The 11,946-nt window shown below is 37.5% G+C and overlaps 1 protein-coding gene across 2 annotated transcripts in view; it reads right to left on the bottom strand.

Moving 5' to 3' along the window:
• Window positions 1-6,850: 6,850 nt before the first annotated feature.
• MAPK6 (mitogen-activated protein kinase 6) overlaps window positions 6,851-11,946 on the bottom strand; it is a 41,711-nt gene continuing 36,615 nt past the window's right edge. The window contains exons 5-6 of one of the 2 annotated variants that reach the window (XM_040492702.1): window positions 11,006-11,207; window positions 6,851-9,101 (exon numbers count right to left, since the gene is read on the bottom strand). In XM_040492702.1, coding sequence (XP_040348636.1) covers window positions 8,000-9,101; window positions 11,006-11,207 — 1,304 coding nt within the window. In that variant the 3' untranslated portion in view covers window positions 6,851-7,999. The remainder of the gene's footprint in view (window positions 9,102-11,005; window positions 11,208-11,946) is intronic. The other variant, XM_040492701.1, reaches the window with a different exon arrangement.

The following is an 11,946-nucleotide window of genomic DNA, read 5'->3' as shown; positions in this document are numbered from 1 at the left end:
GCCCAGGACCTAGCACCCCACCACACTCACCCTACTGCAGCAGCACCAAGAGTCAGGCCGGGCGTGGCAGATGCTGGTGGTTGTAATGGAAGGGGACTATTCTGTGTAGCTAGATTTGTAACACCGCCACTGCATTATCCCAAGGCATCAAAGATAAATGCGCAAATCCAATGGAATGTGATTGTTAGGCCTCTGCACTGGAAGTGAGACGGTGCTGCAACACGGATAATCAAACATCCCTCTCTTCTGTAAGGTACTTGTTACACATCAAACATTGGAAGAGTTCACAAAGGTCTCTCTCTTCACCTGGCTTTTTTAAAGAGACCCCTCCAGGCAGTAGGAGGAAAGAGCTAAGTGAATTCACACTAGTCTTTGAAAAATAAACAACCTTGGTGTTCTGATATTTTTGATTGTTTTCCTCCATCAAATGGTAAGTGTGCAGTGAACACAAAATTTCATTCTCAATCTACTTAAAAGACACATTAACACATCCAGTCCAATACAGCTATGATAGAAAGAAGACTTACTGGCAGTACATACTAGTTCAGGCTAGTCATTGTGGCTATTCCAGTGGGTTAGAATTCAACAAGCCAAGGTCGTGTTCAGTTGTCCCAGGTAGACTGTATTGTTAGGCTCAGTAATTTGCATCCTCTAGTTAATAAGAAACATAGGCCCATAGAAATAAGTGACACCCAAGTGCCAAAGAGTGAATCAGTGGTAAAAATAGATTCAGAACTCCGATCTCCCAACTCCCAGTTTGTCCTTTTTCTTCTCTATCCACAAGATTTTAATGTAAGATACCAGACTTGATTGATAAGCAATCCTAATATGAACAGGCATAGGGTAAAACTACAACTAATATTAGATACATGATAAACTCATTCAGGGCAAAGCCTCTATTAGTTTTGAATTCAACAGGAAACAGGAACTGAAAAAGCTGACATTAGGAGGTGAGCAATTCAGAGAATACGACCAGCCACTAATTAAACATGCTAGAGAGTACACAGCACAGCATCTGATAGAAAACAGTACTTTTATATAAAACAATAATTTTATAAGGAGCAATAAATGCTGTGTAAAATCTGCACTATTTTAACCTAGAAGCAAAGGTGATACCGTGCTGAATTTTATTTTGAAAACCCCATTTGAGTCATGGTGCTCTACTTTTTACGCTTTAGGTATAGGTTCCAGTGCAGATCATGTAATTGGCTCAGCCTTTAAGATTTAAACCACCTGTTCCCAAATTACAGCAACTGCAATGGGAAATAAGCACCAAGGCTATCTCATCATAATTGAAGTAGCTGTGTAAGGATCCCTAAGGTGTCAGCACGGCTGTCATGCCGTTGTTTGGAATTAGAAATTTGGATTCCTTTTGTTGTTAAAGTAAACTAAACACAGTAAGCCCGCTAGGGTTAATTGAATGGAAAAGACTTGGTTTCTTGTGTGGGAGGGTGTGGATGTATAAGGACTCTCATATACTGCTGGCAGGAGTGTATCTCAGTACATTTTGGGACAGCAATATGGCATCTCCTAGACTTGAAGATATGCATTGTCTGTGACGCAGCAACTAGATCTATACCCTAAAGATACTCTTATACATGTTTGCAAAAATTCTCACTGCAACCACGTTTAGAGGAGCAAACTTTTGAAAACAAATGTCATTTTGAATAAAATGTAAATAAAAAAGTGATTAAAAGTGGATAAAAACATTGCAACACAGCAATTAAAATGGAATTAAAGCTACATGTATCAACAGTTATATTTCAGAGACATATTGCGTGAAAAATGCAAGTTGAAAAAAGATTAACAATATGCCATATGGAATTTTAAAACATGCAAAATGTTTACAAAACTATATATAGTAAAAGTATAAAACTGCATGAAAATGGTAAAATTCAGCAACGTGTCTTCCTCTGGGAGAGGCAGATAAATGTGATGTGGCGGGGGGTTAAAAAGAGGGGTTCAACTTTATCGGTAGCTGGTTTATCTGATGCAGATCAACTCTAGATGAACAAAGCAAGTGACATATATGTTTACTAACAATTCCAGGGGCACCTGGGTGGCTCAGTCAGTTAAGCGTCTGACTTCGGCTCAGGTCATGATCTCATGGTCCATGGATTTGAGTCCTGCGTTTGGGCTCTGTGCTGACAGCTCGGAGCCTGGAGCCTGCTTCGGATTCTGTGTCTCCCTCTCTCTCTGCCCCTCCCCTGCTCATGCTCTGTCTCCCTCTCTCTCAAAAATAAACAAACATTTAAAAATTAAAAAAAAAAATTCTATACACCTTTTCTGTATGCTTGAAATTGCATTTAAAAGACAATCAAAAAAGCGTAGGGGTGGGAGGGTGCAGAGGGAGGTGTACTGGCTCCAAATTAAGCCTAATTATTGAAGCTTAAGAAATAGCTCTAAAAATGGTGATGCCACCAGTTCAGTGACATGACAAATCTGACACACATCATCCCAAAAGTCTGAAAGCTGCACAACAGGTAGAACATCCTTCTAATTCAGAGTAAGTCATTTAAATAGTAAATTATTTTTGGACATAAGATGGCAGAATAGGAAGCCTCAGAACTCACTACCCCCACAGAAGCACTGACTCAACAATATATGGTCCCAAAAGACCTCCAGAAAACAGTTAGGAAGTCACAGCATACCGGACAACCTCGATGCCAAGAACAGGTGCACTAAAATTGGAAAGGAAAGCGGTTTCATGTCAGTGTCAGTCCCTCCCCCATGTTCCTCGTGATTGGGAGGAAAAGGCCACCTCACAGCTTCTCCCTTGGAAGGGAAAGAGAAGAAAAGAACGGTCATCCAGTGTTCCAGGCTGAGGGGCTACCCAAGAGACTGGCTTCAGTCTGGCCTGACTCAAAGCACTACTTTGGATGCGTGGGGGCCACTGAGAACAATCATGGGTTGTGGCAGAGCCAGAGAACCTACAACACCTCAGACAGCCAAAGGGGTAAGAGACTACTACAACCTCCTAAGAAAGACACTGTCCAACTTGGGGTGAGGAGGAGGCTGGATTACGCACATAAGAACAGAGATGACACACACAGCCCCATAAAAAGTTTGAAATGCCCCCAGAAACTCTAGCTGGGATGATAGGGGAAGATCTTCCCCAGTACAAAGCCAGTCTATAAAGAGACAGAGGTGGCTGTTTCTCCACAGGCAAAAATCACAACAAATAACAAGGTACATAAACAGGGAAACAAGCCCAAAGAAAGAAATCTCCACAAATTGACAGAAAAGAAATGGAGATCTACAAATTACCTGACAAAGAATTCAAAATAATCATGTTAAAGAAGCTTAATGTGCTACAAGAGAACACAGCTAACATCACAACATCAGGAAAACAATGCGTGAACAAAATGAGAAAACAAAGACATCAAAATTATAAAGGACAAACCAAACAGGAATTCTGGAGCTGAAGAATACAAAAACTGAATTGAAAAATTCACTAGAGGGGATCAACATCAGACTCAATCAAGCAGAACAGTAAGTGAACTCTAAGGTAGTTCTTTTAAAATTATCCAGTCTGAAGAACATAAAGAAAAAACAATGAACAAAAGTGAAAAAAGCCTAAAGGACTTAATGAGACACAATCAAGCAAACCGATGCACATGACTAAGAGAAGCCAGTTGAAAAGGCTGCATACTGTATGATTCTAAGTCTACGACATTCTGGAAAAGGCAAGAGTATGGAGAGAATAAAAGACCAATGGCTGCCTGATGTTAAGGGAAGAGGAAGGGACGAGTGGGCAGAGCACAAAGGATTTTCAGGGCAATGAAACTACTCTGATACTAAAATGGTGGATACATATTATTATACATTTGTCTAAACATAGAGTACATACAACACCATGAGTAAACTCTAATGTGAACCGTGGACTTTGGGTGATGATGTGTCAATCTAGGTTCATCAATTATAACATACGTACCACTCTGATAAGAGATGTAGATAACGTGGGAGGCTATGCATGTGCCGGGGGAGTAGGTGTATCAAAAATCTTTGCACATTCTCCTTAATTTTGCTGTGAACCTAAAACTGCTCTAAAAAAATAAAGTCTACTTTTAAAAAAGCCCTTGAGGCACCTGGGTGGCTCAGGCCGTCAAGCGTCCAACTTTGGCTCAGATCACGATCTCCCAGTTCATTGAGTTTGAGCCCTGCAACGGGCTCTCTGCTGTCAGTGTGGAGCCGGCTTCGGATCCTTTGTCCCTCTCTCTGCAACTCCCCCACTCATGCTCTCTCAAAAATAAACACTAAAACAACAAAAAAAAGACCTCCATTTCTTGACTCAACACCGTGTCCTTTGTTCCACTTTTCAGGGACTCTGTTGACAGGACTTCCTCAGGTAGAAAGGCTATAATGGGTACATAACAAGCTATGTATTCTGGGGTATAGGGGTTTGCCTCTTATTTAAATATGATAACACTAAGTAGGACAGGTTCTATCACTGCACATGAACAAAGTGGATTATTTTTATTTTACCTTATGCTCAACTAGCATTCTACTAAACCCAAAGCTGCCACCATTTTACAACCACCCATTCTATAGCAGATACTGTATATCCCTTGAAAGCAAAGACTGTGACTTATTATTCATCTTTGTGTTTCTATCAGTGACTATGTAATGCTTTCCATATCCAAGATTACTAATAAATACTTGATGGACGTGTTAATGGTTCCTTTAGAAAATCCTTCTAGATAACTCATTTAATTTTTTGTTTATTTTTATTTTTGAGAGACAGAGTGTGAGCAGGGGAGGGGCAAAGAGACAGGGAGACACAGAGTTTGAAGCAGGCTCCAGGCTCTGAGCTGTTGGCACAGAGCCTGATGTGGGACTCAAACTCACAAACTGTGAGATCATGATCTAAGCCCAAACTGAATGTTTGAGCCACCCAGGCGCCCCTAGATAACTCATATTATTAAAGGAATATTCTACTTGGCATTATAGCTTACTTGCAGATTTGCATTTTTTAATAAAGTGTGAGATTCATGGAACAAAAAAATAATGAAAATAAAAAATAAAAAAGACCTCAAATCAACAATCTAACTTTACATCTTAAGAACTAGAAAAGGACAATAAACATCCAAAGTCATGAGAAGGGAATAATAAAAATTAGAGCAGAAATGGAGAATAGAAAAGATCAACAAAATCAACAAACCATTAGCTACACTGAGAAAAAGAGAAAAGACACAACATAAATCTTAAGTGAAAAAAGGATAAGTTACAACTGATACAGAAATAAAAAGGGGTAAGAGACTATAATGAACAAATTATATGCCAACAAACTAGATAACCTACAATAAATGGATAAATTTCTAGAAACATGCAACCTACCAAGAGTGAATTGTGAAGAAATTAAAAATCCAAACAGACCTAGTAAGGAGACTGAATCAATAATCAAAAATCTCCCAAAAGCCTTGGGACCAGATGGCTTCACTAGAGAAGTCTACCAAACAGTGAAACAATTAACAATTCTTCTCAAACTCTTCCCAAAAATTGAGGAGAGAATATTTCCAAAGTCATTCAATGAGACCAGCATTACCCTGATACCAAAAGTAGACAATGGTGTTATAACTACAGGCCAATATACCTAATCAGTATTGATACATAAAGTCCTAAGACAGAACACTAAGCAAATCAAGTCCAACAGCACATTAAAAGGATTACATGATCATAATCAAGTGAGATTTCTGGAATACAAGAATGGTTCAACATATGAAAATCAATGTAATTCACCACATTAGGGACAAAAACCAGGATCATCTCAATATGTGCAATAAAAGCATTTCACAAACCACCTTTTCATGATAAAAAAAAAAAAAACCACCACACTCAACAAAATAGGAAAAGGAAATTACTTCAAAGTAATAAAGGCCATATATGAAAATCCACAGCTTAACATAATATCCAATGGTGAAAACCTGAAAGCTTCCACTCTAAGAGTTTGTCTTTTTAAGGTTAACTGGAGTATAAATTCACAACACGGGACAATGATACTCATCCAGAAAATACCTGTATTTTTTAAAAGCTCTGAGGGGCGCCTGGGTGGCGCAGTTGGTTAAGTGTCCGACTTCAGCCAGGTCACGATCTCGCGGTCCGTGAGTTCGAGCCCCGCGTCAGGCTCTGGGCTGATGGCTCGGAGCCTGGAGCCTGTTTCCGATTCTGTGTCTCCCTCTCTCTCTGCCCCTCCCCCGTTCATGCTCTGTCTCTCTCTGTCCCAAAAATAAATAAAAAACGTTGAAAAAAAAATTAAAACAAAAAAATAAATAAAAGCTCTGAGAATCCAAATGAAATCAGTGAATAGGTCACCGGGAAGGTAGAAGTCTGAATATTAATAGAACTGGCTTTGTATATAAATAAGGAAGACAAATGGAAAAGGGAGGTTAAAGGAAAAATGGTTTTATATTTGGATAGGTAAATAGGTAAGTTCTTGAACAAAGGAAACATGATGTACTGTAGAGCAAATACATTTAAAGGAGGTTCCTCTGTGTACTTCAAAGCCTCCAAGGGCACTTAATAGTTTTGAAATATATAAAACCTTATTCCATTTTAATGTGTGAAGGTAAATCAACAAGGTTTCTGTGTAGAGACAAAGAAGCTTTTTCTTTGAAGCCGTTTAGCCTAACATAGTCTAAAGTACAGCCACAATTTTGCTGAAAGGTGAGACTAGATAAAGAATTTGCTAGTAATTTTTACTTTTCCTGCACTACCCTAAAGAGTTCAACAGGAGCCATAGTTGCTGGCCATGTTTATTTGTCCTTTTCTTTGAACAGGATAACTAAAGATACCGACAGTATTCAATAAAATAAAATAGATGAAACAAATTCTAAGAGACTCCAATACCACATGCTATATTTAACCTAATTTTATTCATGCTTGCCTTGGGATGGGGAACAGATCATTCAGTAAAAACATACAGTAAAAACAAAATATGTCTTATCATGTACAACTTTTAAACTACAATAATGATGTACCTTAATTACTTCCATGCACACAAGTCTAACATTACAATTTGTTTTGTTTAAAAATAAACACAGTTAAGACTTCTAGGAGCATTTTATAACAAAGTAATTCCTAATGTTTCTTTGTAGATAGATCAAGCACCTCCAAAATACAAATTCCTATACACAGTGAGCGCTTTACTTAAAATGAATACGAAAGTAAATTAAGTACGTGGACAGCCTTAGGATGAGCCGACATTATATATTCAGCTAAGTAGGCAACAAACCATAGTGCCAAATGGAAAAAGTGTATTTGCAAATAAATTTCAAAAACTAAGTCAACTTTTTATAATTAAATACAGAAAATATACTGATTTTCTAAAATAAATAAGATGTGATGTAGTAACACTTCACTATAAAGAATGCATACCAGAACATTTATAAACGGTGCGTGAATCTTATTAATAGTTTACTACAATAAACGCTGGCTAAATAGAAGTGCATGTGTGAAGCACTATGGATGGTATATGTTTTGCCACATACTTTTGTTACCTTGAGGTAGATAACACATGTGTACCAAATTCGGCATTCATTTTCAGTTGCTGCTGGTATCATGTGTTTTAAGAAATGTGTACAGTATGAAAAACTTGAAAATACTCATGAATGAAAAATGTTTTAGGAAAAAAATAGATATTTTCATGCAATTATGTACAGTCTCACTGTGTAAATTTCAAGGCAAGATTTTTGTTTCCTGTAAAACAGATCATTGTTCTATGAGAGAATGTTTTTTACTTGTCTTAGTGCATTTCTTTTGTCTCCTCCTGCATTGCATTATTTTGCTCTATTCTTTATTTTTGTGTGCAAACGACATGCCAGTTAAAATGAAAACCATCTCACATGTAGAAAAAAAGTCTGGATTTTAAAAACCAAGAACTAATAAAATCCTTTCTAAATGACACCATATGATTCAAGTAAAAAAATGACTTAAACACTAGTAATAAAAAAGACAAAACACATTTCATGAAGAATACAAAGAGAAATGTCTGCTGAGTGTTTTAGTTCAGATGTTTCAGAATGCTGCTGTATGTCTTATGAGGAATCTGAGGGGAAGATTTCATAGCAGAAGGTGTTAAGGTGGCCTGGATTGACTTCAGTGGGGACCCAACTGGACTGTGAAACTGCGGGATGCCTATGGATTCGAGCTGCTTGTTAAAGAGGAACTCCCCACTGTTGTTCAGAAATCCTTCCTCATTTCCTCTCTCCCCAAGCTTCCCATCCTCTACTGGCTCAGTTTCTAGCATTTCGGTATCTTCTTTCCTGCTAAAGAACTTGTCCAGGTAACTGGTATAAGTGTTTTCCTTCTCAATTTGTTCATCCTTCCTTACCTCACAACAAAATTGATTTATAAGAAAACAGTCCTCCCCACCACCCACAAACTGGCTATCCCAAGAAGACTGGTACAAGGCTTCTAACTGAGCCAAATTTGCCATGCCTTTTTCCTGTTTTTCTCGGCTTACTGACTTTGATATCAAACTTTTCAATTCTAGTTGGGACACTGAGCTATTCAAGTCATTCAATTTATCAACAACATCAGTAGGTTCATGTTGTGAACTAAGTTGAATAGTTCCTGCAATAAAGGAATCAAAGTCAAATCCCTGATTCTTTTCCCTTTCTTTTTCAGCCAGTTGCTGTGATGCTTCCTCTAGAGCTATCTGGGCTTTAACCAATCCATTCCTTTCACATTTTGACTTGCCTTTCTTATCAGACTTTTCTTTGCTTTGTTCTTTCCAATTGGAAAGATCTATGATAAGCTTGGGTTCATAATAATGGTTAACTTCACTCTCTCTCCAAACTAAGTTATCTAAATAAGATGATGACCTTGTTTTGTAGTTACAAGTATGGCTACACTCCAGATCACAATATTTGTTTTCATGATGATCTGGGTACTGCCAACAAGGCTCGGTAGAGTAATTCGTATCGAAAGCAGGATCCTCCAAATACTTCTCACGATCTCCATCCAAATATTTTCGAGGATCGACTTGTACTTCTTCTTCATCAGTGACATCAGACAGAGCTCTTGGGTCAAGCTGAACTTCATCAATATCAAAGTTGTTATGTATAGGCCAATCATGCTCTGAAAATTGGCAATCGTGGTACCTGAAAAAAATGAATACATTACTATTAGTGCAGGGGTATGATTTCATTTTCAAATTCACTGAGTGCCTTTTAGGTGAAAGCACTCTGCTAGGTCTATGCAGGGATAACAGGAGTGTAACTCCTAACTTTAATGGATAGGTAAGATCTATTACTACATAAAGTAATAAAAGGCAATTTTGGTAATTACCAATGAAGCCTATGATCATAACAAAATTCTAAGCCCTCCATTTTTAAATTTAAGATGAAATACCATTTTACAATTATTCCATCTTTTCTTTATTTTTCATCCACCTCAAACACAGCTGTAGATAAACATCTGAGTGACTGGCATGTCTACGGTTCAAGTCCAACAGTTTCATACACAGAAAAAACACTTTGTGGCCACAAAATGAATGTCTCTAATCTTAATCAGGTCTCTTACAGATTTTCACTGTACTGATACCAAGTCAGACTAGAAAAAAAGGAAGGCTTCCTAGCACTCATAATGAATAGAAAAAAACCTCTCCATGTATAAGCACTACCAAATACGGTATCCTCTTACTGACATATCACAGTGAGGTGACCATTCATGCCCAAGTAGCAGCAGACTGGGAGACACACACAAATGGTTGGGGGATGGGGAGGAGAGACTAGGAAAGATATTAGAAGACATCTGGTTATGTACCTACTATACACAGGTAGTAGAAATGTTCATATGGACAAAATGGTCATTGGCAGAGGTGTGTAAACATACAAATACCTGAACATTTTAGGAGGAAAATGCAATGACTTCACAAACTAATTTAATGATTTTTCTTTTAAACAAAGAAATATATGAAATTTTAAAGTTTTATGACTGTCATTAGTGACTTAACACCTAGTGGCTAAATATCAAAATTATCTGAAGATTTTAAACAACATCGATCCATTATTATATGCTACAACCTTACTTTGAAGCAAAATTATACCTAAATTTCTCCAGAAATTTAGAAATCCTAAAAGAAAGCGGAGGGAAAAAAATTTTTAACTCAAACATATGATATTACCCATTTTGATATTTTATACTATTCAAAATAGAAAAGTCCCTTATACTGGACCTATGTTAACTGAAGTTTTTTTTTTAATTTTTTTAGTGTTTATTATTTATTTTTGAGAGAGACAGAGAAAGAGTACGAGCAGGGGGAGGGGCAGAGAGAGGGAGACACAGAATCCGAAGCAGGTTCTAGGCTCTGAGCTGTCAGCACAGAGCCCAACATGGGGCTCAAACTCACAAACCGTGAGATCATGACCCAAGCCGAAGTTGGATGCTTAACCAACCGAGCCACCCAGATTTCCCCCGAAAGTTAATTTTTATGTCATTAGGAAAACAGATTTGAATAGCATATACCATGAATCAAAATAATTGCTATCCTAAGATACAAGAGATTATATGGAAAGATTTGAGACATTATGCAGATACCTTACTGGATTAAGGTGGAGTCTTGTCATCCAACATCTTAAATAGTAACTACTAATATTTAAATTACATAAAGGTTATTCAAAGATATTAAGTTTAGCAGAAACCCCAAGGGACCATCACTAATTATTTTTTTAAATTTATTTATTGTGAGAGAGCGAGCAAGCAAGGGAAGGGCAGACAGAGAGAATCCCAAGCCAACTCTGTACTGTCAGCACAGAGCCCCACACGGGGCTCAAACTTTCAAACTGTGAGATCACGACCTCAGCCAAAATCAAGAGTCTGACACTGAACTGACTGAGCCACCCATCCAGGCGCCCCCCATCAGTAAATTTTTAAGAGATCTACATTGTCTTACCATAATTTAAAAATAAAACTCACATAATAAGTGGGCTGTGATCATATAGTAATTAGTACACTGTTGTGAAAATATAATAAATTGTATTTTTCTACCTTAGCATCAATTTACCTTTCCCAGTTATAAATGTGACTGTGAGTTTCATCCATAAGCAAAATATCATCAACTTCATCTTCAATATGAAAAGGATGACTGGAAATTGGCTCATCCATTGGAAAAGAATATATGCTCATGTAAGGATGAGAAAGCGCTTCCTCTGCAGTCAACCGATCCATTGGGCTAAATGTCAGAATTTGTTCCAGGAAATCCAGTGCTGCAAAAGAAAGAGATAAAACACGTTAACTGTACTGGAGGTCTGCCAACCAATGTAGAGGAAAAAAGGGATTATACAATTAAAAGGTAAATTAATTTATCAGTGAAATAAAACTGATTTACAGATTAAAAGGATACCTATTCAATAATCTTAATAAATATTTGAAATGTACCCCAATCTCCTATTATGTTCAGTTACAAAAAAAAAAAAAGAATATATTAAGTTGAATCATCTGAAACTTCTATTTTTGTCAGTCAAAAATGGGCAAATGACAGCAATTTCATTTGGTTCAACCTAATACTATAGGTCGTAATCTCAGCTCTGCAACTCACAAGCTTAACTGAATTACTCCCTAGCTGTCAAGAGCTAGACAGATTACTTAAACTTGAACTTCAGTTTCCTCATGTATAAAATGGGTATATTGACAGATATCTTATAAGGTATAAAAATTAAATGTAAAGCATAGTGTCTAGTGCTTAATAAAAAACACTTTCCCCTTTCCTTCCCTTATCTCACTGACTAGCTGCTGTACTAATTTGTTGATCTCTGTCTCACATCAATCACTGGGCCTTCCCAAGCTGCTAACTCAGCCTGAACCACACTGTCACCAGCCTGAAGGTTGCCCTTACACCACCACACACTTGTATGCCTTATGATTTATACCAATCTTCAACTTTGAGTGATTTCCCCCATCTACTTTCTCTGCTCCCTAGCCGTACAGGCCTGATGAAAGCTACAT

The sequence above is a fragment of the Herpailurus yagouaroundi genome, unplaced genomic scaffold (genome assembly GCF_014898765.1).
Source record: "Herpailurus yagouaroundi ecotype Mexico unplaced genomic scaffold, PumYag 184, whole genome shotgun sequence".
Lineage (NCBI taxonomy): Eukaryota > Metazoa > Chordata > Mammalia > Carnivora > Felidae > Herpailurus > Herpailurus yagouaroundi.
The sequence above is the reverse complement of the archived record's forward strand: the minus strand, read 5'-3'. Positions and strand labels throughout refer to the sequence as shown.